Source organism: Malaclemys terrapin, chromosome 19 (genome assembly GCF_027887155.1).
Source record: "Malaclemys terrapin pileata isolate rMalTer1 chromosome 19, rMalTer1.hap1, whole genome shotgun sequence".
NCBI lineage: Eukaryota > Metazoa > Chordata > Testudines > Emydidae > Malaclemys > Malaclemys terrapin.
The window spans coordinates 21,446,289-21,464,564 of record NC_071523.1 but is presented as its reverse complement, the minus strand read 5'-3'; the positions used below and the strand labels follow the sequence as shown (position 1 = coordinate 21,464,564).

The 18,276-nt window shown below is 47.1% G+C and overlaps 1 protein-coding gene across 4 annotated transcripts in view; it reads left to right on the top strand.

Annotated features, from left to right (window-relative positions):
* ACOT7 (acyl-CoA thioesterase 7) overlaps positions 1-18,276 on the top strand; it is a 105,654-nt gene that overhangs the window by 85,209 nt on the left and 2,169 nt on the right. For all 4 annotated transcript variants that reach the window (XM_054009441.1, XM_054009440.1, XM_054009442.1 and 1 more), the window contains one exon: positions 2,944-3,128. In XM_054009441.1, the coding sequence (XP_053865416.1) occupies positions 2,944-3,128 (185 nt within the window). The remainder of the gene's footprint in view (positions 1-2,943; positions 3,129-18,276) is intronic.

Below are 18,276 nucleotides of genomic sequence, written 5' to 3'. Positions count from 1 at the left end.
CTTTCTGATTAGGTTTACCCTGAAGGCACTCTGTCCTTCTTCTCCAAACCTCAACAGAGCCCAAGAAAGAGGGAGCAATGCAATGTACCATAGTGCAGCCATTCTTTCCCTATGGGATGTGTCGGAGTTGGCTTGATCCCCCATGTGAAGCACAGCGCACGTTCAGTTTGGACTTTGGCTTCCTCTGAGGCATCAGCTACTGGCTCTTGCTGGAGGTGGGATCCTGGATATTATGGACCGCGGGCCTGCTCTAATATGGCAGTTCCTACCTTCATTTGGTCTCAAGATGTGCACAGAAATGTTATAGTAACAGGGTGTAATGGAGTCCAGGAAAACAAGGAAGCTAAGACAGGAGCCCCATAGTCCAGAAAGAGATTCTAATACAACTGACCTGCAGTATGTTTATTATGCAGCCAAATTAGCACCAAGAGCTATTTAAGTTGCATTACTGCAGTCTGGTATGTATTATGCTGCTCTGTAACAGTTCTGAGAAAATGTGATTATCTTCATTGTGGAGTTTGACCATATTTGCTTTCCATTATAAGTGAAATATATTGGAATCCATTTCTACTTATAAAGTAGGTTTCAAATGATAGATAATGGCAATGATTAGCATGGGGAGCCTGCTGTTTTTTCTTTTAAATATCAACACTCATTAGGTGAATTTATCTGTAGATGATTTTCTACACATCTCCGATCTTAACTATTTGTCTCCTAAATTGCTAGTCATGCTCTGCATTGGTTCTTCTACTTAAGGTGCAGAGAAGGTATTTTTGTACTGAAATAAAAGTGGAATCACACTTCAAAAAAAAAAAAAAAGTTTAATTATTAAAAATGTGAAGTGTATTTGCATTTGGCCGAGCCAACACGAATGAGTAGTAGGCTCAGTGGGAGACTCAACAGAGGGACGCACTGCAGCACTCCAAGTTCAGATTCTGTGGTGAACTGGAACTTTTCTGAAAGACCTGTCTGCTGCAAACCTTTCGTTACGACTAATGCGTTAGTCTCTAAGTGCTACGTAGATCTATCTCCTGAGTCTGCCATAGACTCCGCCTGTTCCGTTTTGCTCTACATTAAAGTGTATCTTCAAGAACTTCCCTAATGTGGGAAGTGTGTTCAAAACAGAACACTTTCTCGGGGCGATGGGGTAGAAGGACTTTAGGCCTCTCCATGGGGCTGTGCCCCCGAAAGCTGCCATATTGTGCATGCTCATTGCTTGAGAAAGTCAGTCATGGCCTAAAGTGTGTAGGGGAGTCCATCCATAGTCCTGCTATACAAACACTGTATCTCCTCTTTCCTCTTGTAGCGCCAGACCTCAGGGCTGTATTCAGCGGCACAGTGATCTAATGGATTGAGCTCAGGACTGGGAAACAAGAACACCTAAGTTCTAGGCCTGAACTCTGGGGAGCTGGACTTCACCTAATGTGTCTGTGCCTCAGTTTCCTGTCTCTGACAGAAGGTTCTGGCTTACCTGCCTCAGTGGGCAGTTGAGGTTTGGCGAACATTTGTACAATGCTTTGACGTTGAACGCGCTGTCGTTACAGCTGTGTGTGTAGCAGCCTGTCCAGGGCTGCCTTCATGCCTCATCTCTCCTGCGCGTGTCTGCCCATCTACTGCTATAGATCTGTGCACCAGCCCCGGGGAGATCTTACAAGCTACACGGCCCCTTTTCAGTGCCTTGGAGCCCCTGCCACCCTGACCCATTGCAAGGAACCCCTTTCTGCCTTTAAGCACAGGACTGATGTTTCAATATACTACTTAGCAAGGTCCCTCACACTGCTACAGCTTCTTTCCCATCCCAGAAAAACCTCTCAGCATGCCAGTCCTGGGAGAGCTCAGCTCCATTTTCTCTGCTGAAGTATCAGGCTCCATATCTCAACTAACTCACTTTGATATCAGTGCATGGGATGGAACATTGTTTACCTACTATGCCTTTGGTTAAAATCTAGAGTGATTGGCCCTGGAATTAATAGTTACATTTCAGGTCAGCAAGTTACCGGCAGATTTAAACGAATGTCATTATGTAGCCAATGTTTATTCTGCTCTGGTGTCAGTGTGGGGACGCCTCCAGCCATACTCCATACCTCCTGTGCTTTGATGCAGTCTGATCTCACAGGCTTAGTGGGGTCTGTTCTGAGCAGTGCACTGCCTGGCTGGGTGCTCCAGGAAGGTGTTTTGGGGATTCGGTTGGTGCTACTCTTCCCTCTGAGCCATTGCCCCAGCGTGGTGATGGGAAGCAATGCTATATTACAGAGAAGATACAAAACCAAAGTCCTGATCTCTTGTGGTCCTTTGTAGCTCTTATGGCACTTTTAGTAAAAATAGTGGAATTGCCCTGATATGACCAAATTCCAAATATCTTGCCTCCCTAAATTCCCCCTGAGCTTCCCATTGTAAATTGATTCCTCATTTCCTGTCCTAAACTGGTATTGTGTTGCTCTTGTGCGAGCAGTAGTCTGAGAACGGATGCATTTCAGTGGTGGGAGAAATCTCTCTCTTAGCTCACCCAGATGCTCGGTGTGCAGTGAGAGCCTGTTGTGAAAGGTGTTCCATAATGGAGGTTCGTACTGCTGACCCTGTGAAAAGGATACGGTACTCTAGATTGACTGGCATTTGTTTGCAGGCATTCCAGATAGAGACTGACTAGACGAGGCATCAGTTACTCCTCTCAGCTGGTTAGTGCCATCATGGCGTGTGGAAATTCCCACCACCAGAGAGAAGGAAACAGAAATAACATCCACGGTTGGAAAGAAACATTCCAAGACTTGTTGTTCCTTTTTTGTTAGGTAACAAAAAAATCAATCTAGCCTTTCAGTTGTGCCTAACCCTGCCTGTTAGCCCATTTAGCAGTGGAGTGCTTTAACAGCCTAAGTAATGGATGGCTATTGTTTCCTGCTGCCACCGTAGGAGCCACTGATTAACCAAGCCATCTGTGTTTTGCAGGTTGTGTCATTACTATTTCTGGACGCATGACCTTCACGAGCAATAAATCCATGGAGATCGAGGTCTTTGTTGATGCTGATCCTTTTGTTGATGAACCTAAAGAAAGATACCGAGCTGTCAGTGCATTCTTTACCTATGTATCCCTGAGCAAGGAGGGGAAGCCTCTACCTGTTCCACAGCTGGTGGTAAGAATTCTTCATTTAAAGAGCTCAACCTTCGTGCTATGTAATGTGAAGCCCTGGGCAGTGGAGCAGCACAGGAATAATTCATTGTAAGGTCTTGCTCCCTTCACCAACAAAATGAATTACCAAGTGCTTTCTGGTCGCCCCCATTGCCCTTTATTCCTGTGCTGAGGCTTGAATCCCTGGAATGAGCCAATTTTCAAGGGAGTCATGGTGCTAGGGAGGATGGAGCCTGCCTGGCCAGGGGGCTTCATGTTTCCAGTACATTTCCTGTTCTTAGCTACTCTGGTCAGACTTGTATTTGTGCTGGACTGAGCAGGTCTGGTCAAAAGCCCACAGGCCCTTTCTGGCATCTCCCCATCTTAAGCCTGTAATTTTACTGTAGAATAACACAGGAGATCAGCGATGGAATATGACCACATTTGGAGCCATTTACTCAGCTTTGGCTAACTGGCCTGCGTAGCCACAGTGATTGCTAGGAAACCAAGGAGTACAGTAGAAAAAGGTCCCAGCAGGCTGCCTCACTATCACAGTTTTGATGCCCAGGGAGGCAAAAGGCAACTGTCCTCCCTTGAGACCTGTGCCAAGAGGAGCCACGCCAAGGTTGTGCAGTTCTCCAAAGCTGAGTCTGCAGTGTGTTTGTGTGTGGGGGGGGTGTCTGGCTGAGTTTGCAGTGTGTTTTGATCCACCTTTAAGGGGATCTCTCACTCACTCACAGCCAACTCCAGGTAGTCACCCACTCCCACCCCCCCACAGATGGCCAGCTTCTGGAGCCCCCGGGCAGCAAGGTAAGAAAGGGGCTATTTACAGATGACGCTCCCAACACCAGGAGTGGGCAAACTACAGCCTGCTGGTCGCATCCAGCCCGTCAGACATTTTAATCCTGCTCTCAAATGTTTGATTTTCCCTGTTGTGATCTGGATGACTCCAGAGGTGCGAGAGCTCCTTGGAGGGTCGCTGCTGCAGCACAAAGGGATTTAGAAGTGTTCCTTTCACTTGAAATGCTATGGGGAGGTTTGTCTTTACTAAACACTTAACTAACACAAAGCCTTTAAACAGCACTTCAGTACATGTCTCTTCTAAAAACAAATGTTCGGCTCGTTGCTTCAAGGTTACAAGCTTTTCATTTCTTGTTCATTAACTACCAAATATCTTAGACGTCAGCTTTCTATGTGCTGTCCTTAGGGTTTTGTTGTCCAACAAGACCTCTTTCCTTCCTCTTTCCTTCAATTATTCAGCAGAAAAATATAAGCGTAAATAAGAGTTTCCAGAGCAAGCATCTGTCTTGCCAACCTTCGAAATGAATAGATTTAAATATAAACATTGTTTCACATTTTGAGAATCTGTTGAATTCAGCTTCATTCACTTTCTTCCCTTGTTAATTGTAAAAGCTTACGTAGGGATTTGAATGTCTGAATGAAGCGAGGAATCTGGCCCCTGGAACCTCCCAAGCTGTAGCTCATCCATGTCTGTGCGTTGATGCCGAAGCACCCCCTTCCCCATTCGCTACTGTCAATTCTCCTCCAGCCGTCCTGTCTATTTTTAGCTCTCCTGATCCATGGTTCTTTGCTGACACATAATGCAGCACTGCTGACTTGGAGTTATTTCTTGATTTAATATTTTAGTCCGTGTAGATCTCCTCCTGTACTCCAGCATTTTGTCGGCTAATTATAACTTAGCCGGCAGAGTAGTGTTGATATATTTTACACACCTGTATTTGCCTGTTGTATACATTTTTAATGTGCTGCTTGGAAGAAGCTTTACTTCCTGATAGCTGCTGCTCTCTAATGCTTTCTTTGAGTGGAGCTGTATATTAACAGGTATGAGGGTCTCTGTTTATCACTATTATCACATACATGTGTAAGGGGTCCTGTATAGTATTTCTGGGCAGGTTTCTGTAGGGTCCGTATATTGTTTGTTTTATCTGAAAGACAAAAAAATGGAAGCAATGAAACGCCTATCTCACCTCGTAACTTGCTATACAGCAGCTTGGAGCAGGGGACCTAGCGTGGGGTGGTTGGACACTGAATGACACTCGCCTGGTGTCCTGGGACACCAAACATCACTTTCACCTTGCCTGGGTTCATTCGGAGCCAGCCACGCTCATGGAGGGTTGGGCCTCGGGCAGGCACCACAAAACGAGAGATGTGTGGAGTCTGCATTTGCTGAAAAGGACCTGGAGCACTGGCTGTCAGCCTGGCTTGTGACCCTGCACCCCATAATGCCTCTTGCCCTCCCGTAGCAGCATGCAGTATGCTGCCAGGTCTGGACTCCTGAGCGTTCCCCTACCAGGAGGGTTCTGTCAGACTGCCTGGAGCTGGTTTTGGCACCACAACCCCCAGTCCCAATCCAGGGGGATTTTGGAGGGGGGGAGGGGTGTGACTGGAGTATGATGTAATCTTGGGCTGGTTTCGATCAGCCCTGTTCCCGCTGGAACTGGGTACTGCAAGGAGTCTTGTAGGCTTTGGGCCCAGGTTTACTAGGAACCAGTATCAATCATATGGTGCTTGTATGCTTTTGGACAGAAAGTGTCTGGTGCCTGCAGGGATTTCCGTTCCCATAAGGTGTGTCTCTGTAGTGCTTCAGTTACCTCACTGCATGTACTTCCCGATGAACTTTATTGGGCTTGAAGGGAAATCCTCCAGCAGCAAATGAAAGGTTCCCAAGTGAGGACATATTGTAGTTCTGCACTAGCAATCGTCGGAGGTCAGTGGAGCTCTCAGCATCTCATCCATCCTAATTTCTTGCAGGTGTCAGAATATCACGATGGAAATATAAATGCTGTAATAAATGTTTGAAAAGCTGCAGGCTAGTGATGGCAAATGAACTTTATTATAAAATGAAGTGAAATGATCTGAGGGTCTGATCATATCTTACCCTTAAATCTGGAGTGAATCTCTTTTCTCAAATAGAATTACACCAGCATGTGATCAGTCAGGCATTTCCTTGTCTGTGCCTTGCAGAGTGCCCTCTAGGGGAAAGACAGAGTCACTGCTATTACAGGTGAGCCACCTGTACCAGTTCCTGGGTGCTCTGGCTTTTGTAAAGAGCTAGAAAGTATGAACAACAAAAACTAATAGACACACTCCATTTCTATAAAAACAACAAGGAGTCCGGTGTCACCTTAAAAAGACTAACAGATTTATTTGGGCATAAGCTTTCGTGGGTAAAAAAAACCCCTCACTTCTTCAGTTGCATCTGAAGAAGTGAGGTTTTTTTACCCACGAAAGCTTATGCCCAGATAAATCTGTTAGTCTTTTTAAGGTGCCATCGGACTCCTTGTTGTTTTTGTGGATACAGACTGACAGGGCTACCCCCTGATACTTGACTCCATTTCTGTGGGGCAATAAGTGTTTGTAGTCTGGCCAGCTGTACATCTTTCAGTTCAGTGATCCTGTCCATCAGAAAGAAAAGGCAATGAGTGAAGAATTTATTTCCCAGTCTCTAAATCTAGAGGCTTTATATAATTCTAGACACTCACATTCCAGTATCTGGTAGCGAGACATCCTGCAGTCATGTATTTGCCTCTTGAAGATACAATACTGCAGATTTAACTTGCCCAGTTTTAGAGAAGGTAGAGGACTGTATGGTGTAAAGAATGAACCGTAAGATTTTCACCACTGACTGAAGTGGTGTTACACTGGTGAAAAGTAGTGTGTGAGAGGGGAGAATTGGGTCAATTTTATCTTAATGGGCTGCAAAAATCCCCTCTGGTTTGCTTGCAGAGCGTTGCACTGATGTTTTTGCTTCAGACCTTTGCATTGTTCTGGTTACCGTCTTTAGCTGAAATTAAACTCCATGAGATCTTTTTCCAATTGCTGAATCATTGAAGGAATGCAAATGTTACTAGACTGAAATGTGCTACTTTCTGTGAACTTCTTCCTTTGAATATTAGAGGAACTTAGTAGAATTTTGACATCACAAAGCTCATGATTTGCTCTGTGCTACCGTGAGCATTATCCTGATGCCTGGATCAACACCCACAGAAAATGATTCCCAGGCTGTTTTTGATGTTGTCTAACTGATCTCCTACTTCAAGTTCTTTTTGCGTATTTAATACTTTTAAAAGAAGTGCTGTTTTACAAAATATGTGAACTTCCTGGTCCTGTTCAGATCTTATTTTCCATCTCTAACCTCAGATTTAACTACTCTTAACAGCCAATTAATTAGATTTCAGAGTTCTAATAGTCTGCCCTTCCCCCACCCAGCTGGAAAAGCATAGCTGGCTGTCATAAGAGATAGTGAGGGAGACAGCACAGTACTCATCCTGCCTGCCTGAGCTCTGGATTGCAGAATGTTGAGTAGACAAGGGCATATGAAGCAGGATCACCCCTCAAAACCATCAACTCGTACAGATTGTCTTTACCTCTTTACATAGCAAAGCCTTTAATGCGCAATCGTATGCAATGGTGACCTTATCTATATTGACACTGTCACCCACAATGGGTCTCCTAAAATTATGCTGATTAGCAGTTGCACAAAGGTGGTGCTCCTGCTGGACATTAAAGGATGCAGCTCCGTGAGGTACTTTATCAGCCAATTCTTTCTAGGCAGAACTGAGAGGGGTTTCTCCAACTGAGATTTAAAAATAAAAGATTTGTCACTGTGCTTGTATATTAAAATCCTGTTCAGGGGCTGTGTGAAACTGCCCAAATCCAGCATTTCAGTGAGCTATAAGCGGCTTGATTGGAACATGTCCATAGTGGTGTACGTCAGGAGTGAGTACCTCCAGTGAAGTCAGGGAGTTGCCCCAAGGTGAGAGGAGAATCGGGGAATGATCTCATGGTGTTCTATGATACAGAAGCACACCAGAGGTGAGTGAAAGGGAGTTTCTGCCCTAAGCTGAGTTTTGTCTGCTTGTACTTCCAGGAAGCTAGTACCTTTGTAGAATCATTGGCTGTGGCTCTTTTCTGCCAATGACGTGAACAGACATTGGTCAAAATACATCAAGAATATGACTTGTGTAGGAATTGCATTCATATGAAATCCACCAACTAGGGCGCATGAAGCTTCTGTTAGATTGTCGAGGCACAGCCAGCTCTAATGAGCCTGTCCTGTTACGTTGTAAAGGGGCCATTTCAAGTTGTGTTTTCACACTGTGCCATTACCGGGGTGTCGGATATGGCGGTCCTCGCACAGACATTTTCAGTGTTTTCCCACAGGGAAAATACTTTTATACCAACTGTGGAGATTTTAGGCACCAAGTAGCTTCATTTGGATGAATTTGCCTTTGTCTGTCAAGTTAGTTTCTTTGCATTCTGTTGACCTGTGCCATGATACAGCAGAGGGCTGCCCTCAAATTTCTGAAACAGGCTTTTTAAAATGTAGCTGACTTAGGAACATTGAGCGTTCTAAAAGAGCATTTTAGGAAATAGATCCTTCTCCCTTCCCCGTTTCTCTCCCCACCAGTCATCTCAAGTCTCTATAGCAAACGGTCATTATCGAGCGGATAGTTGGCATTTATATAGCACTTTACAACCATTCTCTGATTTGATCAGAAGACCAACACTGTGCAGCCGGTCTGTATTACTAGCCCCACTTCCTGGATGGCCGAGTGCCTCAGTGTCTGTCACAGAGAGCCAGGATTAGAATTTTGGGGATCCCTGACTCCCAATCCTGGCACAGACCCCTAAGCAGACATTCCCTATCCTTGATGAATAGCTGGAATTACCCACTCTGCAGAGGGCCTGCACGTGACCCATGCTCTCCTTAAACCCTCTTTGGAGGGCTCAGGTGGGATTTAAGCAATGCTTTGGGGGGATTTCACTCTGTGCCCATATTTGGTCTCTTTCTACCCATGAAAAGAAATATTAACCACCCAGACTCAAGACTAACCACCTGGGATTGTTTGGGTTGTTTAATGTGCAGCATATTCCTCCTCCAAGTCCCAAGAGGAGATGTTTCGCTGGACTGTGCTTAGCCACTGGGATTGTTGATAGCGGGACCACCTTGGAAACATGCATAGCACGTTACTTTAAAAATAAAATTATTCTGGAGAAGATGTACTCTCTTCCTGCAGGCTCTTTGGGTGTGATTAAGAGCAGTGAGTGCTGTAAGTGAGCATTGCATAGCACTACCGGTGCGTTCATCCAGCAACAGCAGAGCTCAGAGCAGGGCTCCTTTAGCAAAACCCCAGAAGAGGAGCAGAAGGTCTGTTGGGTTTTAACGTTCAGATTAGGAGCCTGTTTTGTGAAATATAAATAGCAACTTCATTATTGTGGGAGTTTATATTTCAGCAGCATATTCTCTCCATTGGCTGCTCACAGGGGTCTGCTTTTCTTAAAAAGAGTTACTGATGAGGCATATGAGATCAGTTACCACTCATAGGAGCATCGTTATTTTAAGAACTGGGTTGATGGTGAGATCAGCCCCTTTCTCTGCTTCGAAAGTCCCCAATACGAACAATTTAATTCAGCCTTTACACAGTGATGGGAATGGGATATTTGTGCAGCAATGTCGTTAGCAGGGAGTTCCAGCATCTTCCATGTTGCCTCATTAGCCCTTGTTCCTATAGGAGGTGCGGCCATGTCCATTCTGGTGCCTCAGCAGGCAACGATGTGGCATCTACTGTCCAGTGCTGCTCTGCTGTCCCTCAGAGGTGCACGAGTGGGTATTTTACCGCATGCTAAACAAAAGCTCTTGGGCAGTTTCTGCCCGGAGTTTTTCACATAGGTCCTGGCTGGGAATGGTGGCTTCCAGCAGCTAACCATCACTAGCATGCTTATGTCCCCCGAACGCTGATATCACCATGTATTTCACGTGCCTCGTGATAATACATATTTGCAGCCGTAGGGCTAAATTCTGCCCTGCCTCTTGCCTGGCATAGCAGGTTTGCACAGGGTGCAAGTCTTTGCAGAGCTCGGCCAGTACCTTGCGTGCCCTCTCAGTTAAATATCTGAAATAATCTGGACACACGTTTTAATTGCACTCATTATCATCCAGAGACGCCTTATGTTTCCCAGTATAAACTCAAGTGAGGTTTCTCTGCATGACTTCACTAATTAAAGAGGTCTGTAACTGTCAGGCTTACAGGAAATTGTTCTGCCCACCCCTGGAAGCCCTGATCAGCCTAGACAGCCATTAATTCTAAAACAGACAGGCTCTTGACTCTGCTAATTGTGAATTTCATTACTTATTTCATGTGCCAAGTTATCAGAGTGTGTTCTCAAATCGCGCACAGGAAAGGCAAATGCCAAAGCGCTTTGTTTGCAAGTTTCCTATTGGAAAATGAGAACAGTGTTTTCTACTGTCGATTAGTCTTACACCCACACGCAGTGGGGTCAGGCTGGAGACCATCTGGGAGATGAGAATTCTGGGCCAAACTCAGCTGCGCTCACTAAGCAGGCTGCCTTCCAGCCCTGGGGCAGAGCTGGGAGCATTGAACAGCACTCTCAAGGGACCTTTGTAGAAGGCAGCACCAACAGACGCTAGAACCTCCAGCCCTGCTTGTCTGGAAGTCTGGGCTGGCAGCTTAGTTAAGTGGATAGGGCAGCGTCTGGGTCTGGACCCTTGTTCTGATCCCATTGCTGGCACTTGGTCCTGTGACACTGGGCAGTTCTGTAGCCTTTCTGTGCAGCTCTGTATTTTACCCACCCCTTACTTTGACAAACTGGAAATTAGACACAGATTTTTAAGTGAGGGTAAATCCGCCATTGGAACAGATTACCTAGGGAGGTGGTAAATCCAGCCACCTGGAGTCTAAGTCAAGATGGTCTGCTCTTTACAGGATGCTGTAACTTGTCCATCAATAGTTGGGCTTGATGCAGCAATCACCGCGTGAAACTCTGGTCTGTGTTATGCAGGAGGTCACACTAGTTTAGTTTATCATAATGGTCCCTTCTGGCCTTAAAGTCTGTGAAATTGTAGATTTCCATGTATTACTTGAGATCCACCCTGCTCCCATACTTTTCCCTGGTATATTTACTGCCTAATGCCAAATGGTAGCCAACTCAGATGGTCTGTGATGAAGAGCCCTGGGGATGAGCTGTGCTCTCTGCGGCATGGGACTGTTAGCCAGACACACTTGGACTTGTCCAGAGACTCCTTCGCTTGCTTTCTCTGCAGCTGTACTTGGCATTCTAAAAATGCATGTCTCTTCTAAAAAGAGTGTGTGTTTTATAGGGAGGAGGGGAGTGGCCTCCCGGAGCCAGCTGGAGCGTGGGTGGCTGCGAGGTGGCACTTCATCTCCCATTATTTTGTCAGTGTAGCAAGAGAAAAGCAGCAGCAAAGTGGTGGCTTCTGAGTGTCACTTGAATAATGTAAAATATCCACAGGTGCTAACAGGATGTAGTCCGTGCTGCAGGCCAAGCTTCCTCCTCCCCACAGGGCAGATTCTGGCCCCCATCTCCCTGGAGGGCAGCAAGGTGAAACAGGCGGCTCTGGCCAGGGCAGGGCTGCTGTCTTTCCCTCTATTGGGTCCAAGGTAACGGAACGGCCTGCTGCCTTTGAAGACCTTGGTCTAGCCTGCACTGGGAATTTTCAGGCCCTTATCTCCCACTCGATACAGCTGTAGGCCAAGTACCACCACCTCAGCCCTTTTTCCCTTCAAGTCTGAAAAATTGTAGTGTGGACTCAGCCTTACTCTGGCTGCATGTCCTTCTGCGCCCCCCTACCCCCCCCCGATACCACTCCAGCCAGAGCATGTTACTAGTTGAGAGCCAGCCCAAACTCGGCCTTCCGTGGTGCCTGTCGAGGTGCGTACGCAGCTCTGGAACAGCAGCCTGCTGGAGTGCAGTATAGCTGGCCCCGTGTGCCAGACGCTTCAGAAACGCTGCGGAAACTCCCGTCACGGAAGGATGCTGAATCCAGAGGGGAGCCAGGTTTTTTTGGCTCCCCGGTAATGAGCATCTGCTCTGGAAAGGAATGTTCTCGCTTACTTTGTAATTTTTTTGTATAAAACAGCTGGTTTTTACATCCGTATTATTCTGTCCAGTGGAAAGGGACCTCAAAAACCTTGTGTACTGCAGAGAATGTGAATGTGATTCATCTAGTGCTGGAGTGGACAGGGCTGATTCTGGCACAGCGGTAGCATGGTATGTTACCGGGCAAGGGAATCAGAGTTTGCCACTCCAGGTCAGATGTTTGCGGCTAGCCAGCAATCTGTGTAGGAAGCATGTCTCTTGCTCTGTGGCAATCCTCCTGTCCTTGCCCTGAAGCGCGTACAGTTTAACTAGAGCTACTGGCAACCCCAAGGCCAGAGTTTCCATTTTAGCCGATGAGGTGATTCTGGTGCTTGCACCAAATCTCCACTGAGTCTCTCTTAAAACCTCTAGAGTTCACCTTAGATCTGATATGGGACTTGCCCTGCTGTGCGTGTTGAAATGTGCCCAAAGAGAGAAACAAAATGGTGGTTGGAGTTGGTGTTAACTTTTGAATGAAATGAGACAAAAAGTTAGCACCTCCAGGTGTTCCATCAAGCATGATTTAGTTTCCACACTAGGTCATTAGGGGCAGTGTGGGCAGATGTTACATCAGCAAAAGAATGACGAGTCCCCTTGTGCTGTAGCAGATAGCAGCGTTCTGAGTCACTCTCGGGTCATTGGTGGGTGACTCTGACATTCCACATTGATCTCAGCCCCATATGTCTCAGCTGCAGAGTTGTGCCCCTTCCTGGCAGGCCCAGAGCAGCCATGTCAGATGCAGCTCCTGGACCTGACTGGCAGATACACAGATGTATATCTTCCAGGCAGTAATTCAATAATTAATCTGCATTGTTCCCATGTAGTTCAGGATTATACATTTTTAATTGATTCTCCCAGGCAATTGCACCATGTGCTGCATTGCCTTTGAATTTTTGCCATGTGCTAGTTGAGGGAATTTGGGGGTTGGTAACAGATGCCCACCATTAGTATTACTAGTTAGAACTTTAATTTATAAGCCTTCAAGGTCCTGTGATTCTCAGTTGCCTATGAGAGGTAACAGTGTCTTTGATGTTAAAATCCTAGAGTCATGCAGGTGGGACCATACACTGTATTCTCCTGAGTCTTTGTTGTTCTTTGTGCGTCTGAGTGCTTTTCTGTTCCCACCTTATATTCTTAAATAAAACATGATCTGGCTGTTGAAGTAACTGCTGATATAGCATACTTGGGTTTCTCCAAGGCATTTGACCTAATACCACATGATACTTTGATTAAAAAATTTGAATTTTATGGAATTAACACATTAGATGGATTAAAAATTGTCTCGCAGACGATCCCAAAATGTAGCTGATAATAGGGAAGTATCAATAATCAGGGCTGTTTCTAGGAGGAGGACAGCGTACTGTTAATTAATTGAATCACCTGGTTAAATGGCACAATCCAATAAAATGTACTTTAATACAGGCAAATGCAAGGTAAATGCATCGGGGAACAAAGAATGCTGATTATAGATACAGGATGGAAGGCTGTCTCGGAAAGCAATGAGTCAGTAAAGCATTTGAGTGTCATTGTAGATAATCCTCCCACCGTGAGCTTTCAGTCCAGTGTTGTGGCGAAAAGGGCTAATGGGGCCCGTGGGTGTATTAAAAAAAGGGAACATCGAATCGAAGTAGGGAAGTGGTCTTGCCTCCATACACAGCATTGGTAAGATTGCTGCTTGGATACGGTGTCCAGTTCTGGGGACTACACTTCAAGAAGGATGTGGAGATACTGGAGAGAGTTCAGTGGAGGACCACAAAAATGATCCGGGGGCTGGAAGGCTTAAGGAGTTAAATGTATTCAGTGTACTGAAGAGAAGGTTAAAAGGTACTTGATCATGGTGCATAGGTGCTGCTGACGCATGGAAAAGAGATCTGATAGTGAGAAGCTTTTCAACCTTGCTGACAAAGGCACAAGAAAATTCAGTTCAACTTTGATATCAGATGCAGCTTGCTAGCAGTGAGGGTGATTAAACATTGGAACAGTTTACTGGGGAGGCAGTGGGCTCACCAGCTCTTGGAGTCTTTGACAAGATTAGATATCTTTCCGAAAGTTGTGTCTGGGAGAGGTTTGCAGTCTGGGGACGGTGGACATGAGTGTGGGCTGGATGTTTGTGGTGGTCCCATCTGGCCTTGGAGTAGGGTGACCAGATGTCCCGATTTTATAGGGACAGTCCCAATTTTGGGGTCTTTTTCTTATATAGGCTCCTATTATGCCCCACCCCCTGTCCCGATTTTTCACACTTGGTGTATGGTCACCCTACCTTGAAGTCTCAAGCTTCAGCATGTCACCTGCAAGAGTCAGGAAGGAATTCTCTTCTCCCCCCTCTCCCCTCCCAAAACACACATTTGCAATCTGGGTAGTTGTTTTTTCCACCTTTCTCTGAAACATCCGAGATCGTCCACAGCTAGAGACAGGATGCCAGTTGGGGTAGGCCAATGGTCTGGGCTAGTCCAGAGAATCCTATTTCTAGCTGCCCAGCTGGTGTCTTGCTCACATGTTCAGTGTCCAGCTGACCGCCAGTTTTGGGGTCAGGAAGGAATTTCCCCCCAGGTTAGATTGGCAGGGACTCTTGGGGGTTTTCACCTTCCTCTGCAGTGGGAGGCCCGGGTCACAGGCTGGGGTCCTCGACACATATCTCACCTGATTTGAGCCCTTGCTGTTCCTGAGGCCTCAATCTCTCCTGTTCTCAGCCTGGGACACACAACAGTTACTCTCCTGCTGACTAAATTGTGTTAGTTTAACAAACCTCACTGGGCTCCACGTCGGGGTGACATGTTATGGCCTGTGAAAGGCAGGAGATCAGACTAGATGATCTCATGGTCCCTTCTACCCTTAAGCTCTGTGAAACTCGTGCACTATTTTCCCCTTAAAGATGCAGTTTCTTTTCCTGTTCAGTGAAGTCAGTCGCCTCCAGTTCCCCCTTGAACTGATGCTTCCTGGTTTGATTTTTGCCCTTGGCAGTTCCTTCCATAATTCAGGTACCAGCGGTAGGAAGAAATGTTTCCAGGGTTGCTCGGAGGCTAATCCCCTCAACTTCAGCTCAGGGGAGAGGTCGCTTATTGTTCAGCATTAACTCAAACTCTCTGCCAGTTCTGCAGTAGTCCCCTGGTGAGCAGCATGCAGGTGCTCGTCTGTCCACGCAGGCTGTGTGCTCACTGCCTCCTGGCCCTGGGGCAGCCCCACTGTTCTGGGGTAACAGCTACCTGAGTTTGTCAAGGTGTTTAGTAGCTGCTGTTGCCCTTGTGTGTTGTGCTGGCTCCCATCAATCCTCACACGGTGACTTAAGAGCAACACAAGGTCTCTCCAGTGAGATTCTGCAGCGAGCCGGCCTTTCTGTTTTCCCCCACCTGTCCCCGGGCAGACTGCCGATGGCAGCAGGGGCAGAAGGCACTCCTCTTAGGGTGCTGCCCCGATCGCATTGTCAGGCCCTAGCAACCTCCCAGGTTGGGGCGAGGTGAGGGAAGTAATTGTAAGTGGCCATCGGAGGCACAATGGCTATTAGCAGCGTAGACACAGGGATATGTCCAGTCAATTGCTAGACGGATGAGGCTGGTGGCAAAGGACTGAAATCAGGACTTAATTTGGCTCCCACTGGGGGAGAGGTGGCGCTGCTGTGTAATAAGCGAAGAACACTGTTTTTTGACCTGGTCCATGGGATATTTACTGTATGATTGTCCCGGACTAAACCCCTGGGGGGTTGGGAACCGAACAGGAAGGAAAGACGATGACTTGAGATAAGACCTCTCTCAGCAAATACCAGGGGGTGGTTTGAGTCAATGCAGGAGCCTTTTGCTTTGACTCTACCCCCTGTGAGCAAACGGGTTTGGGGCAACAGGTCCCACCCTGGGAAACTAAGGGCCTGTATACACTAGAAGCGCCAGTTGTGCAGAGAACAGAATAATGCTGTCAGCAGCGTAATAAAACCACCTCCCCAAGAGAGGCTTATTCACACCCCAAGCAACGTAAGTTAGACTGACATAACCCTTGTGTAGACAAGCCCCGAGACAGAGGGCTGCGGTCTGGATTTAAGGACCGAGGGGAGCCAAGGTGAACCCAGATTGCGGAGTTTGGGGTGTCTGGAAAGTTAGACCTGCCTAGAGTTTCTGCTAAGGAATGGCCAGCCCCTGCATTTACTGCTGGTCACAAGCTCCAGACGGGAAGAACTGCAGGTACTGAGTCCAGCTGGCTCTGCTGGGTACCCATGGTGTATACACCAGGCGCTTTGCAGCCCGCGGCCTGGTCTGAAAGTGGGAGAACCCCGTCATTCCACCCCAGGAGAGGTGAAGGCACAAGGCTGGAGCTCTGAGTGGACAGAGCTGCAGCTAGCCCTGTAATGGTGACACCCATGTTTGGCTGCCCTGCAGCCTTTCCCACACTCCAGCCCGAGTGCTCAGGGATGTATCCAGTTTCCTTCTCTGAATAGATGTGGGTGACTCTAATTGTTCTCAAGCTGCTGTAGGAGTGGTTCTCCCTGCAAGTGCAGCAGTGTTCACTTCCCAGAGCACTTCAGCTAAATTAGTCATGTTTGTTTACTTGTTTGTCATTTACAGCCAGGAAAGCCAGTAATGGAGACCAGAGCCCACGCAGAAAATAAGCGTCTCTCTCCTCTTTCCCAGGGCCGCTGTCCTGTCAATTAGTTGCTGTTGCTACCTGTATTGCTAGGAAAAGCTTCCCATTGTTTACAATGAATGTAGGCTAATGATTCCGCAAGGCGCATCCTCAAAAGCAACAATCCATTCACACTGCTGCTCTTGTGGCTGAAAACCAGGGCCAAGATGATGCATAATACATACATGTAATCCATGAACATCCCCTTTGCTGGTTGCAATAAGCCATGAAGGGTTGGCCTGCACGTCTCTGGCCCGGACAGATTTTTCCGCCATGGCACATTTGGCATGTGAGATTTGTCTCTGCACATGGTGTTGGGATACTCTTGGCGTGGAGTACGTTGCTTGGGAAAGCCGGGTGAGACTCCGGTCTGAGATTTCACTGGTTACTGGGTGACACCCGCACTGCACCTTTTTTGGTGGTATGGAGAGCGTGTACTGGGAAGCCCCAAGCCCCAGTTTAAGTAGCAGTGTAGACGGTGAGGCATCACTTAGGCAAGTAGAATACAGACACGCCTGAAGGGTCCTACGTGGTCCCCAGTTGCCCAAGCCGTGCAGCCCATCCACATGGCTGTTTTCACCTGGGTAGTGTCCTGCTGTCTCCCTGCTGCTGGAGCCTTTGCCCACCCCAGGAAAAGCACATGGCATCGGGAACAGCTCTGGCAGGGGGGAAAGACTCCCACAGTGGGGAAAGACTCAGCCTCCCCCATGCCAGAGCCTTCCCCTGTCACGTGTACCTAGCCTGCTTCTCACTGCGGCGTGGAGCTACCCCGCTGAAAGTGGGGTGCAGTGCAGATGTAGCCTTGAGGGAAAGCTCATGAGTTTATCCAAGTGACAAGGGATTGCAGAGACGCAGCCTAGATCAGCCTTCGGCTGAAAACTTAAGCCAAAGCTTTTAAGGGGTTTTTACTCAATAGCTTATAAATAAGCGACCTGCTTCTGCCCTACTCTCGACTCCCATTTACTGGGCCAGGCCAGACATAGCAGCCTGAAGAAAATGCCCATCCCATAGACAACACTGAAGGGGGAAAAATCTTAATAAAGCGTCTTGGAAAAACCAACTCCAGATATGTGGTTCTAGCGTGCGTTTCAAAAGAGAACTCACCCCAATGTTTGAAATGCGCTGGAGCCGCTGTTACACTGCCTGGCATGGACAGCTTGGACCTGGGGGAGTGTAGAGAAGAGTTTGAGATGTCTATGGGAGGAAGGATTTGCTATAATGGTACCTTCAAAAGCTGTCTAGTCATTTTTACCAATAGCCTCTTACTCTGAAACATCTGGGAGCAAAGACTCCCTGCTCTGGTTTGGTCTCCTAGCTCCTGCAGGATATTTTCACTGTACACAAACCTGTTTGTTGGGCTCCAAGAGGTTTGACTTGTTTCTGGTAGAGCCAATAGCAGAAACATCAATGTGGACCTCGCCATAAGGTCCTAAAGGACTTGATGGAGCCAGAGGTGGGTGCTCTGGGGAGGCATTATGGGTTGATGATGCTACTAAGTTACACATGTGCATAAGGGTTTGCAGGCTTGAGTCATTGGACTGCAAGTTCCTAAAGTCTGGAGTTGTGCCTGGCTCTGTCTGGAGAAGTGCAACATTCACCCTGGTGCTATATAAACGAGAGAGAATATGATTTTAATAGTCTCT